Source organism: Xenopus laevis, chromosome 5L, assembly GCF_017654675.1.
Source record: "Xenopus laevis strain J_2021 chromosome 5L, Xenopus_laevis_v10.1, whole genome shotgun sequence".
NCBI classification, from domain to species: domain Eukaryota; kingdom Metazoa; phylum Chordata; class Amphibia; order Anura; family Pipidae; genus Xenopus; species Xenopus laevis.
The window spans coordinates 44,363,590-44,387,628 of NC_054379.1; the positions used below are offsets into that span (position 1 = coordinate 44,363,590).

Genomic DNA, 24,039 nt, shown 5'->3' on the forward strand with positions numbered 1-24,039 from the left:
CCCTTTTAAACTTAATTTTACTGCTTTCAAGGTAAAGTTGCTGAAGATGAACTTCTGAATACATTCTGGGATGTATAATTGATATGAAGAGGTGAATAAGTTGCTGCTGCTAGTCTTCAAAAACCTTGTTTTAGCCCATATAATCACACTGATAGGTCACAATGTTTCAGGTCTACACTGACATTTTGTCAAGCTGCCGGCTTGGAACTGCTCCAATGATGTAGATTTTATCCAGCAGGCAGATGTCAGTAGTGAGAGATTTGAGGGATTTAATATTAGGCAGGCCTTAAAGGAGAACTAAGCTTAACTAAAGTGAGGCAGAAATGTTGCACATGTTTTGGGCTTCTGTACCCACCGAAGGCAATCAGAGCCCTTAAGCAGTAAAGATCTGTGATTCTGAAGATGCCCCAGTAGCTTCCCATTTTCTTTACTGCTGATTCTCTGCACAAGCTCTGTGCTGCTGTCAGCGCCTGATTTTAGGAACAGCTACATGGCAACCCTGTAGCATCAGTTTATGATATATAAACCTCATTTTCTGATTGATAATTTGCGACGACCCCTAAGCTTCGATTCTCAACAGCTGTTCAGAGCCCACTGACCATGTGCAGTGTCACTGACATGCCTAACAAAATCAGATGGGAAACTCCTGTGACCACTGTGAAGGCCTGGATCATTAGTACTATAGAGATGCTGAATCTTGTGGCTGGTGCAATAAGTTCAGTATATAAACTATGGCATTTCTACTCCTAATCATTTTTAGGATTTAGTTCTCCTTTAAGCAAGGCAAGGGCTAAAAACGGGGAAGAACTATGGTCCCTGGATAGACGGTACAGAGGGATGTGGGTCTGTTTGTTTTGTAACAATTGTAATTGTAACAACCATAGAATAATTAGCTATATCTATCGTTTGTGCATGCTGGGTTTAATTTGGAGGGGTTGAACTTGGACTTTTAATACATTGGTAAAGAATGGTAAAGCCTAGGGAACCTCACCATAGACTTTGTGCTTAGTATAGGGCAGTAACAAACTTGTCACAAATACAGGTATGGGATCAGTTATCCAGAAAGCTCTGAATTACAGGAAAGCCATCACAGACTCCATTAATACAGATTTTTCTCACCTATTTCCTCTGTGTAGTAATAAAACAGTACCTTGATCCAAACTAAGATATGAATCCTTATTGGAAGCAAAACCAGCCTATTGGGTTTATTTAATATTTACATGATTTTCTAGTACAAATGAATAATGGAGATACAAATTATGGAAAGACCACGTATCTGGATAACGGGTCCCATATTCAGCATAAGCACTTTTGATTGAGCTCATTAAAACAAGGAGTAGAATGCCTCTAATTTTCAGAGGAGATTGCCTACTCCAAAGGCAACTAGCATGTTACTGACAGCTGTTACCTAGTCAATCGGAAGTGGAATCAGAGACCACTCTAGTAATGATGATGGGAAAGTAAAGGGCTTATTCACCTTTGAGTTACCTTTTAGTATGATGTAGAGCAGGGATCCCCAACCTTTTTTACCTGTGATCCACATTCAAATGTAAACAGAGTTACAAAGCAACACAAAGATGAAAAAGTCCCTTGCGGTGCCAAATAAGGGCTGTGATTGGCCATTTGGTTGCCCCTATGTGGACTGCGAACCTACAGAAGACTACTTGGCATTACACTTAGTTTTTATGCAGCCAAAACTTTCTTCCAAGCCTGGAATCCAAAAATCAGCACCTGCTTTGAGGCCACTGGGAGCAACATCCAAGGGGTTGGTGAATAACATGTTGTTCACAAGCTACTGGTTGTAAATCACTGATGTAGAGAGTGATATTCTGAAATCAGTTTTTCTTTTTTTTTTTTATTATTTGTGGTTGTTTTTAAGTTATTTCGCTTTTTTCCCTTTAGGGTTTTTGGGGTTTTTTTGGAAAGCTCCCTGTTTAGTAATAGAAATAATAAAAACCATAACATTGTCATCTTTAAAACAATAAGCAAGAAGTATAATCAGCACAAATCCTATTCATTAAACATTGTAGACAATGCTAGAGGGATTGCTGTAAGATTCCATAGACAATCAATAAGAATTGGACCTGTGGTTGGGGGCTGCCATGAAATGCCTATTCTGAATCTCAGTCTGGACCTGAACAAGGTGTATACTGGCTAGGGATGCACAGAATCCACTATTTTGAATTTGGCTGAACCCCTGAATCCTTTGCGAAAGTTTCGGACAAATACCAAACCGAATCCTGATTTACATATGCAAATTAGGGGTGGGAAGGGGAAAACATTTTTTACTTCCTTGTTTTGTGACAAAAAGTCACGAGATTTCCCTCCCTGCCCCTAATTTGCATATGCAAATTAGGATTCACATTTGGTTCGGCGGGGCAGAAGGATTCGGCTGAATCCTGCCAAAAAAGGCAGAATCCTGGCCAAATCCCGAACCGAATCCTGGATCCCTAGCACTGGCCCCTTACAGAATAACTTCACAGCAGTCAGTGCTCCCTCCTGCTGTTTGATCACAGTGTGATTTCATGAAAAGAGAATTATTCTTATTGTTGAATACTCGTGTATCTGTAAATAGATCTTTGGTGGTCTTTGTTAAGGCCCCCATACACGGGCTGATAAAAGCTGCTGAAAGACCGAGTGTGTGGGGCCATCCGATGGGCTTTCCTGATCGATATCTGGCCAAAAGTCGGCCAGATCTCGATTGGGCAGGTTAAAGGGGATGTATTGTCTAAAATAAAAATCCCCCTTTTGGGGATTGAAGTGATATCGGGCTGATCATAATGCAACCGATACCGGCGGTCAGATCGCGGGACTGAATACACGCTCAGATGTTGCCGCGATCCGTCGGGCTTTTTTAAAGGGGATAAAAAATAATGGATTGCAATTAGAAAAAGGCTTATATGCCGCATGCTCGATGCCGCCAAAAGAGTGGATCTCTACGTCTATGGCCACCTTTAGAGAAACAGGGGCCACAGTAGGACAGTTTTAGTGTTTGAGTAGAGCAGGGTGCTAAATGCTTACTTGTTTGGCCAGTGGAGTTGGGGGGGGGGGGCAATAACCCACTAATGTGCAAACCTATAAATACTAATTGTATTGATAATTATTACTAATAGACATTGCATACAGCCTCAACAAAGGAGCTCTACAGAGTGAGCATTTTCTCTCACTTATTTCTTCAATCTCTAAAAGCCAGTGTAGAGGGCAAAATCAAACGTGCCACAATGATTCTATCAGCAGCAGTATGTGTTAAATAAAACGTAAATGCTTTTAATGCAAGATTTAAATCACAGTGATCTAATAAAAACTGTATCAATGGCGTCTTAACTGGAATGTGTTCAACTCGGATCTCACTTGTAGTGCTTTGTGTTCATGTACAAAAGTTGCAGGTACAGAGGAAAACACCTACACTCGTTTAGACATGGGAAATGTTCAACTGGTTCGTTCAACGCACATGGCTATTCCCATTCCTCCTCCTATGCATAATGCAGCCACTCCTTTTTTCCCACCAGTTCTTTCTAAGGCATAAAGTAGAGTAACCAAAATTCGACAGCCAGACATTCCGAGAGGGTGACCGAGGGCCACGGCACCACCTTGACAGTTGACCTGTGTAGAAACAAAAAAAGGAAACTGAATTTTAAGAACCATTAAGCCCATCAAGTCCACTGATTTGCCTCAATCTGTATATTGTGCTTAAAGGGATTCTGTTATGGCTCCCCATAAAAGTTTTTTTAAAAAACCATTGGCACCAGGGCCCCACTTACAAGTTGAAAAAAATTGGGGCCCCAAAGAATATTTTTTTTAAAAACATTGGTGGCAGGGGCCTATAGAATATTAAAATAGTACACTGGTGGCCAGGGGATTAAAACAAAAACAAATTGGTGTTCAGTAGAATTGAACTCATGGCTTCAGGACTTCAACTTCGCCTCCATTCGTCCTTCGTCTTTTTGGCACTTCAGCATTTTGGCTGTTCGGGACTTCAAAAATGGCAGCGCGGCTTCGGCGCTCTCAAGGGGGCCCGGCACTTTCAAAAGTGCAGCATTGCCAGGCCCCCCTTCATGCCCGGGACACTTGTCCCCCATTTTCCCCCTATGATGGCGGCCCTGTTGGTGAACATTAAAATATCACCGATGGAAAAAGCAGGGGTTTTCCCTGTGTTGGTGCTATTCTCATGTCTACCACTAGTTGGGTTCTAGGGAGCACATTTAGCAATGCAAACAAATCCTTCAGCAGAGGTGTCAATAGCTGCTATCTGGTTAGCTGCCCATTGTTCTGTTTATAGGCTGCGGAGGAGGGAAGGGATGGGGTGATATTACTCCAACTTGCAGTGCAGCAGTAAGGGCAGAGACACACGTGGAGATTAGTTGCCCAGCGACGAATCGACTCTTCTTCAGGCGATTAATCTCCCCGAACTGCCTTCCTGCTGGCTAGAATCTAAACCACCGGCGGGATGGCACTTGGAGCATTCCGTTTTCAGAAATCGCCCGAAGTTTCTTAGTGAGGCAACTTCGGGCGACTTCAGAAAACGAAGCACTCCGAGTGCCATCCCGCCGGGCGATTCAGATTCTAGCCAACAGGAAGGCAGTTCGGGGAGATTAGACGTCAGAAGAAGAGAGTCGATTTATCACTGGCCAACAAATCTCCATGTGTGTCTCTGCCCTAAAGAGTGACTGAAGTTTATCAGAGCACAAGCCACATGACTGGGGGCACCTGGGAAACAGACAATATGTCTAGCCCCATGCCAAATTTTAAAATTAAATAAACAAACTTAAAGGGATTCTGTCATGATTTGTATGATGTTGTTTTTATTTCTAAAATAATTCACTCTACAATATAAAATTTCATTCCTGAACCAGCAAGTGTATTTTTTTAAAAGTTGTAATATTGGCATTTAGGCAGTCATCTCAGGTCATTTTGCCTGGTCATGTGCTTTCAGAAAGAGCCAGAACTTTAGGATTGAACTGCTTTCTGGCAGGCTGTTGTTTGAAGTCACAGTGGGACCTGGATTTTACTATTGAGGGCTGTTCTTATATCTACCAGGGAGCTGTTATCTTGTGTTAGGGAGCTGTTATCTGTTACCTTACCATTGTTCTTTTCTTTGGCTGCTGGGGGGGGGGTGATATCACTTCAACTTGCAGTACAGCAGTAAAGAGTGACTGAAGTTTATCAGAGCACAAGTCACATGACTTGGGGCAGCTGAAGAACTGACAATATGTCTAGCCCCATGTCAGATTTCAAAATTAAATATAAAAAAAATCAGACTTCATTGAAAAATTTCCGTTTACCAAATCCTTTCCTTTCCTTAGTATGCAACTGTTACACTTCGCTAAAACTGCTACTTATGATATAAGGAATAGGGGCTTTAATAACGCGATAGACACTCTTTGGAAAAACCAACGAACATATCGTTCTACCTCCCAAATCTATAGTGTAATTTGCACTAGTATAGATATAGAGGAGGAAGGGGGCTCTTTGCTTAAATGGACACTTTCCATACCACAAATTAACCCCTCAGACGTTTTGAAGCTCCATGTCCGAATGATGAAGCTGCTCCCATCCAGCCGTTATCAAGAAATGACCATACAGATCCTCCACAACTCCTATTTAACCCCCGAAAGGCGCTATAAAATGGGTCGTCTCCCCTCAGACTGTTGTATTCGATGTCAAGCCCCCAAAGCGGATCTCTTACACATGTTTTGGTCTTGCCCTAAAATTTCTGACTTTTGGCGAGATATCTCCTCTTACTGGACGCAGATGACTAACAAATTGATTCACCCTACTTTAGAATGGGCACTGTTTATCTCGGTGAAACTTACAATACCTTCACTAGAGAAGAGAAACACTTGGCGACCCGATTGGCAGCGGCGTCTCGAAAGGCAATCTTACATCAATGGCTCTCTACGGACAGCCCATCCCTTTTACTGACCAAACAAAAGCTGCATTACATCTTCCACATGGACTGGCTCGAGGCCATGGCCAAGAAAGAACGACAGGTAGACAAATTCTTCTCTATTTGGGGCGCATATATTAACAGCCTTCCATCTCCACTAAAATATTTGACCACGTATACCTTTCAAAACACTACTTGGTATGACTTAGAAACGCTTAGAGATAATCCACTATTACGTGACACTTTTCAGTACATTCAGACTACTCTCCGTGGTAACGCGACTGCTCCATCCTCGCCCCCCAGGACTCAGCGAACCAACAGGCTCTTAGCCTCTTATCTACGGTAATTGACCTTGACCTAAGGAAATACTTGGATTTTGTTTTTATTTTCTTTTCTCTTATTTATCTTTCTCTGTCAGAGCATAAATTCCCCGCATGTTTGTTTGTTTTTCTTTTCTTTTGGTTTGTCACTATGATTCATTGTTGACTTTTATGACACGCATACATGTATCTATTTGTTAATCTGCTCATTACCATGGACCTCTGGTAGGCCCAAATGTTTTCATGTTTATACATGTTTGACTTGCAATAAAAACAATTTAAAAAAAAAAGAAAAAAAAATATAAAAAAATCTGTTTGCTCTTTTGAGAAATGGATTTCAGTGCAGAATTCTGCTGCATCAGCACCATTAACTGATGCATTTTGAAAAAAAAACAAAACATTTTTTCCCATGACAGTATCCCTTTAACTTTACTTCTTTCAAGTTAAAGTTGCTGAAGATAGGAAGTATAATTGATATGAAGAGGTGAATATGTTGCTGCTGCTTGTCTTTAAAAACCTTGTTTTAACACATAGGGTTACACTGACAGGTCGCAATGTTTCAGGTCCACACTGACATTTTGTCAAGCTGCCAGCTTGGAACTGCTCCAATGATGTAGACTTTATCCAGAAGACAGATGTCAGTAGGAAGAGGTTTTCCCACGACAGCCCCACCCGTCTGATCATTCTGAGGAGTCCGACATCCACTGCAGCGGCCCTCCGGATCATGTTAAAAAACTGACGTTTCCAGACTGTAATATCAATGACTAACACGGGGGGGAGGGCAGTCTCAGTTTTCCATCAACAATTACTCAAAAAGAAAAATTGAAAAATCAAATACATAGCAAACAAAACTGTTATACCGGTTATTAAACGTCATACAATGCCATTAGGCAAAACTTACTTTTTCTGGGTTAAGGCCCAAGTCTTTAACCACTGCCAAAGCCTGAGCTGCAAAGGCCTCGTTTATTTCAAATAAATCAATGTCATCTAGGCTCCAGCCTGCTTTTTCAACCTACCAAGAATAACAATAGTAAAAAAGAGAACTGCTAAAAAAAATATATAGTCAGTGGTGCTATTGCCATCAGCTGCAACCATTTTTGCTTTATTGGCTATTTACTTAAACGGAGATGATAAAACATATTTTGAAAGTTAAAAATAAGTTCAGTATCTAAACAACAGATTTTAATCTGGCATGAAAATGAAACTAATCTAAGTTTAGGGGACTTAGATATTGTTGGCTCCTCGCCCACCTTGTAGTTCCAGTTGTTCTGTCCCCCATTATATGTTTATGTGCAATTTTGACATGGGACATTTAAAGCGGACCTGTCACCCAGACATAAAAATCTGTATAATAAAAGTCCTTTTCAAATTAAACATGAAATCCAAATTCTTTTTTTTTTCTTAAAGCATTCATAGCTGTTGTAAACGCAATTAAAAATCTCAAGCTGTCAATCAAATATTACCTGCCCCTCCTTTATGCCTTAGGCATAGAGGTGGGGCAGACAATTACTTTCACTTTCCATTCAGCAAATAGCTTTTCATTTTCCAAATAGCAATACATAATGAAACAGCCCTGAAATACATTTCTAAGAATAATTAGAAATACTTTAATGACACTTGATTACTCACTGCTTTTCTAATTGCCGCAATAGGTCCCACTCCCATAATGGAGGGATCTAAGCCTGCTTGCGCCGAGGCGACTATCCGTGCCATTGGAGTCAGACCCCTGCGTCTTGCTTCAGACTCCTTTATTAAAACTACAGCTGCTGCTCCGTCATTGATACCTGAATAAGACATGAAATGCATTGTTTGAGACAGCATGTGAGATGCATTTGATAATCATAAACTGAAACAAATAAAGGTACAATGAAAAGCAGAAAATGAGCCAGGTACAGGAATTGGACCTGCTATCCAGAATGCTCAGGATCTGGGGTTTTCCTGATAAGGGATCTTTCTGTAGTTTGGATCGCCATATCTTAAAGTGATACGGACACTACAAAAATGACTTTTTAAAATATGAATGTGCATTAAAAGTTACCTATAGGTCATGCTGATCTTTTTTTGCAGAGAGGTCTGTTTTTGTAAATACATTTTAGATGATGTTCCTAAACCGGATTGTTTTGCCAACCTGACTGTCCCATCTTAGCCTGTTAGTTAAAGTTTCTAATGCTAACGGACTCCTGCAAAATATGGCAGCCCCCTCATAGACGAGCACAGGGAGTCAGATGGGTATGAAAAAGCTTTGAGCAAATACTTTATGGCAAAACTATAAGTAGCAAACAAAGCCAATACTATGATAGATGTAAAAATGGTTTCATTTCTGGTGTCAGTATCTTTTGAAGTCTACTATAAAAACATTTAAACATAAAATAAACCCAATAGAATTGTTTTGTCCCCAATAAGGATTCATTATATCTTAGTTGAGATCAAGTACAAGGTACGGTTTTATTATTACAGAGAAAAAAAGTCTATGACAGTTGGCCTCTCCATAATTTGGAGCTTTCTGGATGATAGGTTTCTGGATGGAAGATCCCATACATGTAAAACATTTCTGCCCATTTTTAGCTCACTAATCGTACCTTGACGTTAATAATTTGGGAATTTTAACGTCAAGGGCAAATAAGGTCTTGAGCTGTATTAAAAGGGGCATAGAGTCGCGGGAGGAGGGGGTCATTCTTCCACTGTATAGAGCACTTGTAAGGCCCCATCTAGAATATGCCGTACAGTTTTGGTCTCCATCACTCAAACAGGACATTATTGTATTAGAGAGGGTACAGAGAAGGGCAACTAAGCTGGTAAAAGGTATTGAAAATCTTAGCTATGAGGAAAGACTGGCCAAATTGGGGATGTTCACGCTGGAGAAGAGGCGATTAAGGGGTGATATGATGACTATGTATAAATATATAAGGGGATCATATAATAATCTCTCTAATGCTTTATTTACCAGTAGGTCTTTCCAGCTAACACGAGGTCACCCATTCTGATTAGAAGAAAAGAGGTTCCGCCTAAATATTCGGAAGGGATTTTTTACAGTGAGAGCTGTGAAGATGTGGAATTCTCTCCCTGAATCAGTTGTACAGGCTGATACATTAGATAGCTTTAAGAAGGGGTTGGATTGCGTTTTAGCAAGTGAGGGAATACAGGGTTATGGGAAATAGCTCATAGTCCAAGTTGATCCAGGGACTAGTCCAATTGCCATTTTGGAGTCAGGAAGGAATTTTTCCCCCTCTGAGGCAAATTGGAGAGGCTTCAGATGGGGTTTTTGCCTTCCTCTGGATCAACTGGCAGATAGGTAGTTAATAAAAAATAAAAAATAAAAAAAAAAGGTTGAACTCGATGGACATGTGTCTTTTTTCAACCTTACTTACTATGTTACTATGTTAGAATCCTGTGGTGCTAGATTATTATGATGGGAAGCTGTGTTCTTCACTCCCCCTCTCTTCACAACAAGACTGGAAAGGTAAAGCATCAGCACAGGACAAAGATAGGTTTGTTCTGCACATGTGCCAATTGCCGACTATAGACTCCTTAGATGAACTTTATAACATATTATGGAATTTCCTTTATTTTGCAGTTACCTGTTAATCAAGATGACTACGTCTAAGGCTAGTTCATTTTATTCTGTCCCTAATGTACTGACCTGAGGCATTTGCTGGAGTAACTGTTCCACTTCCATCCTTCAGAAAATATGGCTTTAATTTTGACATTGCTTCGACATTGCTTCCATGTCGAGGAAACTCATCAACTTTTACCTCCACAGGCCCTGCAAAGAAGAGGGTTTCTATTTAGCCGGTATTTACTATTTCACCCTCACTATAGGAATCAGAAGTTTTTATTGGTATACATACCTTTTCTGGAAGGAACTGAAACAGGCACAATCTCTTTGTCGAAATAGCCAGCTTTTTGTGCTGCCTCAGTTCTGTTTTGTGACTGCACAGCAAGCTGATCCTGTTCCTCTCTGGTTATTTGCCATTGTTTGGCCACATTTTCAGCTGCAACATGAGAACAAAGTAAGTAACTTGCACACATACATGAACATAGGGTCTAATATAATTAATAGCACGGGATCAGTGTGAATAAACTAGGGATGCACCAAATCCAGGATTCGGTTCGGGATTTGGCCAGGATTCGTCCCTTTTCAGCAGGATTCAGATTCGGCCAAATCCTTCTGGCTGGCCGAACCGAATCCAAATGCTAATTTCCATATGCAAATTAGGGGCGGGAAGGGAAAGCGCATGACTTTTTGTCACAAAACAAGGAAGTAAAAAATGTATTCCCCTTCCCACCCCTAATTTGCATATGCAAATTAGGATTTGGTTCGGTATTCGGCCAAATCTGTCGCAAAGGATTTGGGTGTTCGGCCCGAATCCAAAATAGTGGATTCTGTGCATCCCTAGAATAATCTATATGTTAAACCAAAGTTTCTAAAGTGCAAGATCAAATTTCATGGCTCAGCACTTTTATCTAAGGAGTAACCAGATACAAGAGGAATCGCAACGGCTCATATCGCTGGTGCCACTACACAAGACAATTTTTTAGTAGACTTAAAGGGGTGTTTCACCTTTCAGTTAACTTTTAGTATATTATAGAATGGCTAATTCTAAGCAACTTTTCAATTGGGCTTCATTTTCTTCTTAGTTTTTGAATTATTTGCCTTCTTCTGACTGTTTCCAGCTTTCAAAAGGGGTCAATGACCCAATTTAAAAAGCAAATGCTCGGAAAGGTTACACCTTTATTATTTTTGCTACTATTTAGTACTCATATTTCTATTCAGGCCCTCTCCAATTCATATTCCAGTCTCTTGTTGAAATCAAAGCGTGGTTGCTAGGGTAATTTGGGGTTTTTTTGCTCTTGGAGTCACAGATTTTCAAAGTCGAGAAAAAAACTTAAACAAGGACGCTGTTATATAAAGTGGTAATCGCCTTTATGTAAACTTTTACTATGTTATAGAATGGCTATTTCATTAGTTGTTTTATTCTGACTCTTTCCAGGTTTCAAATGGGGGTCACTGACCTAGTCTAGAAAACAAATGCTCTTTAAGGCTACAATTGTATAGTTATTGCTACTTTTTATTATGCATCTTTCTATTCAGGCCCTCTCCTATTCATATTCCAGTCTCTTATTGAAATCAAAGTGTGGTTGCTAGGGTAATTTGAACCCTAGCAACCAGATTGCTGAAACTGCAAACTGGAGAACTGCTGAATAAAAATCTAAATAACTCAAAAGCCACAAATAATAAAAAAAAAAAAAATAGCAAATTGTCTCATAATATTACTCTCTACAATCGACATCATACTAAAAGTTAATTTAAAGGGGAACAACCTCGTTAAGGTACGGAGATGCAATTTACCAGTAATCTGGAAAATCCCAGGTACTGAGCATTCTGGATAACAGGTCCCATACCTGTATATAATTTGTATTACTTATTAAGGTGTAGAGAGCTGCTTGTGAATCATCTCTTGGTTTCGGTACAGGTATGGGACCTATTATCCAGAATGCTCAGGACCTGAGCTTTTCCGGATAATAATTTCCATAATTTGGATCTTCAGACCTCAAGTCTACTAGAAAATCATGTAAACATGAAATAAACCCAACAAGAATGTTTTGCTTCCATTAAGGATTAATTATATCTTAGCTGGAATCAAGTACAAGACACTGTTTTATTATTACAGAGAAAAAGAAAATCATTTTAAAAATTTGCATTATCTGGATAAGTCTATGGGAGAAGGGCTTTCCGTAATTCTGAGCTTTCTGGATAACGGGTTTCCAGACAACGGATCCCATACCTGTATTAAGTATCATCCACATTTTCTCTCAATTAAAAGAAAGAACTTATTGTAAATCATTTTTGCTTGTGAGCCATAAAACATAAAGCAATCTACAAAAGGGGCTTTCACCCAAAAAAAATACATAAAAAAATACACACACACAGAAATATCTAGAGAATAGGAAACAAGAGCTTCTCACCAGTTATTCCCATGTGATACTTGTAAAAGGCATCATTTAGGCCATCACATATGATACTGTCCTGCAAGGAGACATCTCCAGCTTTAACCCCAGCTCTCATGTGCACTAAATGAGGAGCCTGAAATTGAAAATGTGATGTGTCAGCTCTTACTAATATGTAAGCATATTCTTTTACAGTCTGTTCGGATATTTTTAATGCCTGTTCTTTGGGAACTTAACTGCCCAATAATAACACACTGTTTGGTGATGGACAGTTTTCTTTGTTTCTTAGAAAAAATATCATATCTTGGATGTATTGCAGAGCTCTTTCAGCTGATTCAAATTCTTTCTTTAGCGATGATTCAGTTACAGGTTATTGCTGATAATAGTTTATAAATAGGTAAATACAATACGAGTTATGTCACCACTTTTTCACCAAATCTGTCAACCAGCTTCTAAGGCCGACTTGTGCTGCTTATAAGACATTAAGGTTTGACATCAAGGGGGTTATTTATCAAAGTCTGAATTTATCTCATTGTTTTCTGAAATATACTCCGACCAAATCTGCACGGGTTATTTCCCCTTATTTATCAATACATTTTCCCTAAAATTTCCAGTTAGGGAAAAAACTCGAAAAAAAACTGTAAAACGCCTGCCAAGGCCGGGGCCGGTATTACAAATTTACCGGTAATGTAGCTGCCGGTAAATCTGTAATACCCTTAAAAAAAACTCTTAACCCAGCCCCAATCCGCTCATAACTTACCTTCTTATGGCCATTACATGATGTGGCTCCGCACCCTTTTACATCACAGACCGCCGCCTTTTACATCACTGACCACCCTTTTGTTCCCACCCCCACTACCAGCCAGTGAAAATTTTATTAAAAGGTGGCAACCCTATATACAATAGTTTTATAAATTACCTGTGAGACAATCCCCATTGCTTCAATCCTGCTAAAAATTTGCGTAAAAAAAAAAGGTGGGGGTGGGGGGGACGAACGACCGTGGGCCTAGGGTCGCCCTCTATGTAAATCCAGTCCTGAGCTTCGGGACTTCTCCCACTGACTTCTATACAACCTCGGCAGGTCTGAGATGCCGGATTTTCAGATTCAGACATTTTCCATCCTCGGGGTATAATAAATCCTGAAAAATGTGAGTTTTTTTCCACAAAAAAATTTGGATTTTTCAGGTTTTTGGTATTCAGACTTTAATAAATAGCCCCACACGACATTTTAGTGAAGCATTTAATTGAATTGCCAGATTTCAATCAGCTGAAAGCCTTCTACAACATATATTTTAAAAAGGTGGAAAGGTGATACAAGTGAAAAGCATCCCAGAGACTATAAAGACATATATATAAATTTGAATAATATTGGTATTTTTCTCACCTGACTCATGTTCTCCATACCACCTGCCACAACAATATCAGCCTCCCCTGTCTTTATAGACTGAGCCCCCAGGCTCACTGCCTTTAGGCCAGACCCACATATCATTTGGCAGCTCCACGCTGGACTACTGTAAGGAACACCCGCAGCTACACTGGCTTGTCGAGCTGGGTTCTGTCCTGCACCTGTAACATGTACATTTCAAGTGTATAAGGAACAATACAGTTTAATGTTTTCTAATATTAGAATCCCATCAATATATCACCAGCATTCCATCCAAAGATGTCATGCAAGAAAGTGTAGTATTATAAAGAGGGGACTAAAATGCAATACAGTGTCCCCTTTTTACAGCACAACCCTTGATAGCTTTCATCCTCGTAAAGTGCCACATTTTTTTAAGGACTGCTTTGGCCTGTGTTTCAAGTTTGCACACTATCAAAGCTACACTGTAAACATAGAGTAACATTTATCAAAGGTATTAAATAGACCCGACAACTTAAATCAAATTGAAACCAAAATCAATTTGAATTTAAAAAAAAAGAAATTTCAGTTTTTTCTCAGAAAAAAACCCTCAAATTTAAGGAAGGCTGCAAACAACTCCACATTGATCCCTGGACCTCTCCCATTGATTTAAACAGCAATTCGGCAGGTTTTAGGTGGCGAATAGTGAAATTTGTGTTCTTAAAGGGTCAAACTATCATAAATCTCGAAAATCTAATTTTTAAAAAACTTTAATCTAATTTGAATAATTTACCAGTTGAATTTGACAGTTTTGATCATAACAAAATTTGAATTTCGAAATCGAATTTTAAATTCGACCCTTGATAAATCTGCCCCTTAGTGTACACAGGGTCAGACTGGGCCCTCCCTGCAGAAATTATGTTCCGTTCACTGCAAGAACATGTAAGCATGTGCAATTGCAGCCCCGGTGGGCCCTGGCCTCCCAGTCCGACCCCGAGTGTACATGCATTTAGAGATATTACTTGATGGTAAGTAACTTGATGTTATAAAGGGGGAGTTTTCAATAACAGCTTTAACAATACTCTGGAATGATTGTGTAATGTCTGTGCCATGCAGCAATGTGAAATAAGTTAAATTAATGCACAACAAATAATTCAGTTTTTCATCCTCTTTATATATCTACCGTTTTTTTTTTTAAACATAGATTTAAAGCAGCTCAGTAAACTCAGAAAGGCAGCTCTTTTTGACCATGCTTTGCTAAACCACTAGCACACAGGGACATTTCTGGGGCTTTTGAGAGCCTTGTTTTTAATGGAGAACTAAAGCTTAAGTAAAGAAGTAGGATAGAAATGTTGTACATTATGTTTTGCGCTTCTGTACAGCCCCTTAGCAGTAAAGATCTGTGTCTCCCAAGATGCCCCATTAGCGCTCCATCTTCTTTTCTCCTGATTCACTCACTGCCCATGCTCTGTGCTGCTTAAGTTACTGTATATTACTGTATACTGTAAGTTACTTTATATACAGAAAATAAATGGCACAATATAAGGCTGATTAGTAATAAATACATATTAATTACTACATGGCAGAACAGAAACCAGTGCAACTAACATCAGAATTTAATAATCTGCCCTGTAGCATCAGGTTATATTTCAGGCAAACCTTATTTTCTGCTTGATATCTTTAGACGACCCCTACTTAGAGCCCACTAAACATGGAGTGTCGCAGACAATTTCCAAGATGGTGACCCACTGTGACAAGTTTCAGGTCCTGGATCATTGCTGTTATTGACAAGCTGAAACTTTAGGCTGGTGCAAAAGTTCAGTATATAAAATTTGGTATTTTTAGCCATATTCATTTTTAGGGTTTAGTTCTCCTTTAAGTAGCCCAAGCACTCAGCCAAAGTCTCTGAAACCACCTCTACGGATATAACTGGATTCACTTGATGGTGCTGCAGCCTTGAAATATGACAGTCAACAGCAGGTCAACCTATGGACTTTTAGCTCTTGCTTAAATGTAAACAGACCTGAGATAGGCCAAAAAACGCAACGTCAGCTAATCTGTCTATTCTAGGTATGTAAAAGCTCAAAGCCCTATAACTCATCAATAAATGAGGAAGTGGGGGAACTGTACTTCCCGATAGTTGGAGAGTTTTATTACCGCTGCTCTATACACATGCAAAAAATATAACACAAGAAATATAGCATCCACTGTTTTGGTGCAGATTTATAAATAAGTGAAATTTAAGCGTATGATTAGCGTAAGGTAGATGATATTTATCGGAATGTCCTCCTTGTTTATTTACCTGCAGTCAGAACTTGGCCAAATATCACCTCAGAGACTTCTTCTGGTTTAATGGTGGCTCTCTTCAACACTTCTTTGATAACAGTAGAGCCCAGAGTGTGGGCAGGTAAGGTAGATAGGGCACCATTGAATGAACCTAGCAATGCAGAACATACATCAACGTATTCATATTAATATCACATTTAATCAGCCTTATTTATATTTATATATATATATATATATATATATATATATATATATATATATATATATATATATATATATATATATATATATATATATATATATATATAATTTTATTAAGCACAAGATATGCAGGGAATCACATTAAAACAAACCTAAAATGGGTAATTTACAAGGGGTGATTCTGGCCCCTGTGCTGCCCCCCCCACACCTTTAACTTTTCAGTATTGGCGCAAGAGGGGGGACCACACACTGACTGCAGGCCACAACTGCGCTACTGATTGTAAATGACCCCTTCTATGTCTGTACTGCAAATGGGAAAATATCATGTCAAACTTACAGTGGGCACAGATCATGAGTGAGTTCTTCAACTAACATAGGTCTCACACTAAATTATTCTGTCACTATCCATTTGCTGGAGAATAAAACACCTTAATGGGAAAAAAAATACCCTCTGTTTACATAAAGATTTCTCCTTATTTTATTTCTCACATGAACAACGTCCATATATATATATATATATATATATATATATATATATATATATATATATATATATATATATATATATATATATATATATATATATATATATCTATATATCAATATAGATATATATATAGATATATATATATATACACACACACACACACATTGTATTTATTGTAGAATTATACACATACATTTATTGTACAAAACAGAGGAACAGTGAATAAATCAAGAAGGGAATTCTGCACTACAGGAGAGTACAGGTATGGGACCTGTTCTCCAGAATGCTTGGGGCCTGGGGTTTTCCAGATAACAGATCTTTCATTGATTTCCTCGTGAGGCAACTTCGGACGACTTCGCTCCGAGTGCCATCCCGCCAGCGATTTACATTTTAGCCGGCGTGAAGGCAGAAGAAGAGGAGATTTGTCGCTGGGCAACTAATTTCCCCGAATCTGCATGTGTGCCCTGACCCTAAATAAACATTTCAAGGATTATATCTTAGTTGGGATCAAGTAAATGGTACGGTTATATTATTACAAAGAAAAGGAAATCATTTTAAAGATTTCGATTGGATAAAATGGAGTGTATGAGAGACGGCCTTTCTGCAATTTGGAGCTTTCTGGATAATGGGTTTCGAGATAATGGATCCCATATCTGTACCCGATACAATACTTAAATACACACTACACCCATGACAGATCAGCACAGGAACACTCTGAAATTGTCCCCCTTCTACTGGAATCTGAATGCAACAGCAACACTAATATTTTGCTTGCTATACTATACACACATGATGGTTCCTATATACTGAAATAAATCGGTGATTTTTGTACACGAAAAAGGATATAATGCGCACATGTTATTCAGTAGGACAGGTAGAAAAAGTGTACTTTGTCCTGCAGAACTGATATAATGTGGCAGCCAACCAGTAAGAATGAGAGAAAAGCCTGTAAACCAGCCAAACTCAGCCTCCTCCCACACACACAACTGTGCTGTAACCAGCCAATCGGAACCTAGTGTTCTATAAAGGCTCTGGCCCTACCAGCCAATCACAGTACTGAGCAGAGCTCTGGCATATAACCATCCATCCAATCGTCAAGCAGTCCCCTGATATGGTTCTACCCTCTGCAGCCAATCAGAAGGAGAACCGAAAGAGGAGGCCTGATGAGAGTCACAACTCCTCCCACTATTCCACATGGAGCTGTTGTGCTGTTACTCAGTCAGGGAATAGAGATTTGTAGTTCTCTCACAAATAGGCACTGAATTCAAAGCTGATGTGGGAGTAATATCTCTTCTCTATACCCTCATAGTAACACTCACTGTTCTACCTACAGCTATTCACATCTCCCATTTGTCTATAAATCCTAGTCCAGCCACTAAAGGCTTAAAGGTGAAGGTGACCGGTAGTAGCTGAACATTGAGCAGCATCAGTGTTAGACTACAGCTCCCAGCATCCTCTGCAGCCACAATTCAACCAGCAGCAAAACTGCAAACACTGAAAACAGCAGCAAGTGCAAAGTATGCCAATATATTCATATGTATGTAATTAGGGGCATATAAAGCAAGAGACGCTCTCCCCTACCCCCAAGCCGTGTCTCCCTGTTCCCTTACCTATAGGGGTGCGGGCTGCAGATATAATGACCACTGTTTCCTCTCCTGAGTTCATACTGGCGTCTCCAGGCTGTTCCACTCACGAACTCCTCAACCTCACTGCTCTGCGGTGTAACAAAACTGCTGTCAAGCTCCCCAAGCCCTCAGAAGCCCTACCGATGACATCACGGTACCATGTGACCAGCCAGATCAAGTGGGAGGGCGTAGCAAATCTTTCAAGCAGGAAGTAGGGAATCAGTGAAATGATTGATAATATATATGCAGGGGGTGCTGGGTGGAGGTTTACGGGGTAGTTCATTCACTATAATTGTGTTACGTTCTACTTATGATCAAGTATATGTTTTGCAGTAAAATAAAAGTGTTGTTTAAAGGGGAACTCCACAAAAACATAACTTTAGCTTTTAGAAAAGTAAACATCATTTCAAGCAACTTTGCAATATACATCAATTAAAAGATATGTAGACTTTTCATGATTTTTAATGGTTTGGAACAGTTCCCTAAGCCTAGCCCCCTGCTTGGGTTGCCACCTTTTCTGGAAAAAAATACCGGCCTTCCTATATATTTATCTTTTTTCCCTATTAATAACATTGGTATCAACCAGCATTTTAACTGGCCAGGTGGCAACCCTACCCCCTGCTCTTCTGCTGATCTGTCTGGCCAGGGTTGCCAGGTTGGCGGTTTTCCAGTCAAATTGGGCTATTAATTTAAAGCCCAGGCGTGTTTTAAAGTACAAACTATTCAAGGTACGGATTTGGGTTACTTTTTGGGCCTTTGGCTGGTTTTTAATTTGGAACCCTGCCAGAGTTTTTTCTAGCCCTAATCTGCCAAGCCTGCATCTCTCTCAGTGCATGTTGGGTAATGTAGTTTTTGTTTAACAATTTGCCGACTGCCAAGTTTAATGGTAATTCTACAATACCCAGCATGCAACCGACTGACTTGCATTGCATTGAAGTCGGGAGTTCTGACTGTACCCCAGTCTCCGATCACTCTCAAGCATTCTCTCCTTTTCCCGTGACTTTCCTCAATTTCAGACAATGTTTGGGCAAAAATCCGCTGGCCACCAAAATGTCTAGAGGTTGACCAGTTTTACAAATATTTATTGAAATTGTATATGAATTAGGGCCTCATGGGGCCCCTATACCCCCTGAGCTCCCCTCTGTAGTTACGCCCCTGGTGAAGGGGGCAAATCTATCTATAATCTATCTATTTTGCTTCATGGAAAAATGTGCAAATGAGTGAAAATTGAAAAAGGCGTATTTTTGACATCTATTCATTTATTTTTAAGACTTTTTTTTCACTGCTGTGCTATTTTTGGGTACTTTTGAAGTTTAATCTCTCCTTCCTTGCCAGGATTTAAAATAATACAGAACGAGAAGAACTGTTAACTGGATAGAAAATGGCATTTATTCATACTTTTTGAAGAAATTGGTATTTTAGGGGTTTCTGTGTTATGTGGGACTCTTTATCAAATTTTGGTTTGGACGCCAGAGTTCCCCTTTCATGAACTGATCAGATATTCTTCTCAGGAAGAGTAATGTGGGCATATTATTTGAGAGCTGGGACTAAGAAAGGATGAACAGAATATGTAAAAGTAATGGATTTTATCATAAAAACAGGTTTACTTATAAACTCTTAAATATTTTAATGATGTGATGGATGGCATAGTAGATCCAAGCCTACAGGATGCACCCAATCTTTAAAGGAACTGTTAGGTAAAAAGGTGGTTATACAATGCAGCAGAAAACAGTTGCTTTTCAGACTTTGAGCGGCACTAGGAAAGCTTGTTATGTTTTAAAGCTGGGTGCCAATATGTTAGGCACACCTAGTGAATCCAGTCACTTATATGTTCCCTGTGGGGGGGGGGATAAAGAATGTGCTAACATATTGTCACAATCTTATTTATCTTTCCATGTGCAGTAGACTAAAATCTGAATACATGGCAGCACGTCAGCACATTTGATTTTTCTCTTGCCTGGTGCATTTCTTCCTAAAATATTCACCAGTCCAGGAGAAAAATGTGGTGATTGGATTCACTAGGAGTAACTAAAATATTGGCACACCCCTGTGAAACAGACCCAATGTACAGAAGTAATTTCTGAAAACTGCTACATTGTTTCCAAAGTCAGAATCCAGCCCCAGCGCCCATGTCCATAAATGCAAGTGGTCAGTGGCCAATGGATACTATCAGAAATAATCACACATTATCAGAAATAATCATACTTGGGGACAAAGCATGATGCCACTCATAGGTGCCACGTGTGCCTGTTTCCAATTGGTTTCACTAGAGGGGTGAATTGGACCTTACTTGTCTTTGAATGTATTATATAGGAAGTAAATTTTCTTTCATTATGCAAATAAGCAGATTTTGGGTGGAGATCCTGATTAAAGAAAACAAGCATTATTTCATATATTAAAAAGAAATATTGGGTATATCATGTCTAACGCATGCTTTTATTTTTTTGGTGTAGTTTAACAGTCCCGTGGTTCAATTCCTGCAAACCGAGAAGAATAATAATCTGAGAATGGTGTGAACCACAGTGGCTCAACACAGTGCTAAAGAGACATCAACCTGATGGTATTATAAACCAGGTGCATCTTACCCCTGCCCTGTTCTGCCTTTACCACACCTGTTCCACCCACCCAGGCAACATCCCTTGCTCTGACAGTTTTGGATGCATTTCAGTGCTTTTCGGAGGTGGTGGATTATTAACATTTTGGTGCAAATTCTCACAGGGGGTTAAGGGGCTTTAATAGCACTCTCTGCACTAGCTATGTTCTTCTGAAAATTGAGGGTGAGTTGGCATGTCAAATAGAGCCAACATCAGCATAATATTACTAGGGAAGGCTCACAAGCACACATAAGCAGGTGAAACAAAATTTCCCTGGTAATGTAAAATTTGCCTTCCCAGTCTCACCACACCTGTCTTTAAATTTAACTTATCTAGTACACATCACTGAACTTATACTACTTCACTTTCCAGGTTTCTCTTTTACTGCCTTCCTCCTTTCCATAACCTTGTTGTCCCGAATTGACTTGTTAACTTTGTAGCAAATATTTAACACTTGATTTAATGTGGTTGATGGCGTCATCGCGCATTGGCGCGAAATTCAAAAGTATAAAAGGGAATTCCGTTTTCAAAGCACTGCCCGTTATTAGCAAGTTCCTGGGTGTTTATTCCTTGTGAATGCTGATTGATATTCTGTGTTTGACCTGCCTGCCTTCTTGACTTCTCTGATCTCTCCTATCCTAACCCTTGCCTGTCTGACTACTCTTCAATCCTGACCATAGCCTGCATGTTTAACTCCGAACTCTCCAATCTGACCTTTGCCTGTCCACCGACTATTCTATGTTCTTCAATCCTGATTCTGGACTGTCTGACTATTCTAATCTGCTTGTGCTGGCCTGGCCTGCCTATTCCATGCTGTATTGTCTGGCCTGCACTCCTGAGGTGTTCTTCCATTCCAGTACCCTGGTGTGACGATCCCTTGCTTGTCCAGAACCGTTAGCTTTGCTCCTCTCTAAAATAAGACCTGGCGGCATCCAATTAACCGAGGGCTCCTCCTGAGGTGAAAGTCAATGGTTATAGGCGGAAGTGAGAGATGAGACCAGGGAGCTTAGCTTGGGTTCTGGATTTAGGGTGCCGATTTGTGACAGTTTATAGGTAGCTCACTTTGGGGAAACAACCACCTAGATGGGGGATTTTACAGGGTTACAGTGGGTATTACTCTTCACCTCACACATCTTCACCTTCTGACTCAGAGACACTGACAAGGACAAGGAGAGCAAGAGGAAACTCTTGGATCATACCCAAATTGGTAGATTTGGTCCCCTCTGTTTCTGCTTCAGGAACACAACCAAGATAGAGAGAAAGCTTGTAAATTACAGAATGGTGATAGGGCACTAAAATTAGGCGTACGTTGTAGTATTTTGGGCAGAAAATGATTGACAGAAACCTTGGGAATGTAGGTTGAAATTCTCCCATGACATAACTTAATCAGCCATTCACTACTAGGCTCATGCTAGAGCTATTAAGGCTTTGCAGCAACTGTACATACCTGTACACAGGTATTTCTCCATGAGAGACTTGTCTACCCAATCAGGGATCAGCGCATGCTAGAGATGTCAATCCTTTGCAGCAGCTATCACATGACAGAGAGACTGCTGGAGAGAGATAGGAGACTAGAGAGAGCGAGATTGTGATGGATCTTTCCAAATCCAAAATGCGAGAGAGAGAGGAGCTCTAGAAGCTCCAAAAAGATTCAACATCAGCATGTGACCAGCTGCCCTGTAGCAGAGAAACCGGTACTTGTTTAAGACCCGTGGAACACCCTCAGAAACATTGCTGATGCACTTAAGACCTTTGAGGACTATGGGGAAGAGTGCTACCTGTTCAACAAAGCACTAGAAGAGGAATACTAACCATCCAATTTCCTCAAAAACCGGGATGACCTCAAGGAAACTATTTGGAAGGAAGAAAGAGAAAGGTGCCAGCACTTCTCAGAAAAACCCCAATGGTGAGGAAGAGTCAGCAGTGCCGGCATGTGCACCCAGGACCAGAAGACCATGCATCGCTCAAAATATGGTTCCATAGACAGGTGCACCCTTAAGCCACAGGCAGTGTCTGGAATGACGGACTAGGAAATGAATGGGAAATAGACTGACATTTCTTCTGCTGTTTGGTTGCTGGACTCACTCGCTAAAAAAAAAAAAATTTTCTGGTAAACTTCAATTTACTGCAACTAAGCCAAGGTCCTAAGAGAGACCAGTGACATATGTCATGGTATGGAGGTACCAAGGTTTCACTGGTGCAGATGCGGGGAGCTTGGTATGGTAATGGTAAGGAAAAGAGATCCCTGAAAATTTCTATTCTGCACATGCAAAAAATTATAACCAGTTTCAAATAGTCTCAGATTAGCAATCTCTATGTGATAGTAAAAGTTAATATAAAGGCGAACAACCCCATTAAGTTTTTTTGAAAAGTCGATTAACCAACTTCACATTTTTCCAACAAAGAGCAAATGTTCCCTCTAGTGGTCCATTTCTAAAAACCCAATATTTTTTTTCCCTCTCTACCTTCGGTTTCCAGCTGTTTAAAATATAAATGATGAGGCTGGCATAGCGGTGCCCTTTCCAGAAAAGTAAAATATATGCTGTGCAGCAGAGAATAAGGATCTGGAAGCCACCGCTGATGTTTATAAAACAGAAGATTTATTGCTACTGCTGGTAATTGCGTAGAAGAGGAAGTGTTGGATTTATTCCATATTTCACGGAATGGCTGATGAAGAATGACAAATACAAAGGTGAATGAGTTTAAATGAGAGCCCCTTGTACCTGCCTAATGATAGGGAAGGTTATCATCAGAGCAGCTTCTGATACCAGACTATTTTGTCACTTCTGAAGTGAATGACTGTTTCACGGTGCCCTTATGATGGTTAGATTAGCTGAGAAAACCATAGGGCTTTATTGCACAGAGCAGTAGGAAATCTCTCCACTTGGATGTCATCTTCTGCACTCGCTCAGCCACCAGCCCAGCACTGCTTCAGTCTCTCTGTTAAGGGCATGGGCAATTATCCACTGAATGACAATCCAACTAATATCATTATGGGTTACAGTACAAGAGGGTCTTGTTCCTGGGAGAAAAAGAGTAGATCTGAGACAAAGCTAAAAATGTACCTTTAGGGTTGCTACAATTTATTTAAATGGAATTACCATTTTAGTGTTGCTTAGGTGGATGTAATGTAAAGTGTTTCCCTGCTCTCTAGATATTTTATACTTTGCATCAATCTCCATGCAAGAGGTACATTAAGGTATACAGGATTACCTGTTAATAGACTAGGCAAAGACAATGGTTCACTGCATCATGCTGCACAAGGATTGGGTGACTTCCAGGGCTGATAAAGGAGCAAAGGGCTGAAATGGGAGGAAGCGGTTGGTGATTGCCAGTATGGGGCTGTTG

The 24,039-nt window shown here is 40.0% G+C and overlaps 1 protein-coding gene across 1 annotated transcript; it reads right to left on the minus strand.

Moving 5' to 3' along the window:
• Positions 1-3,240: 3,240 nt before the first annotated feature.
• Positions 3,241-18,297, minus strand: acat2.L (acetyl-CoA acetyltransferase 2 L homeolog). Its single transcript, NM_001086410.1, is given in 9 exon segments — positions 3,241-3,603; positions 7,109-7,219; positions 7,837-7,991; positions 9,848-9,970; positions 10,056-10,199; positions 12,175-12,292; positions 13,541-13,722; positions 15,801-15,935; positions 18,083-18,297. Coding segments are annotated over 9 exon segments (1,197 nt in total). The 5' UTR covers positions 18,138-18,297; the 3' UTR covers positions 3,241-3,429.
• Positions 18,298-24,039: the final 5,742 nt, after the last annotated feature.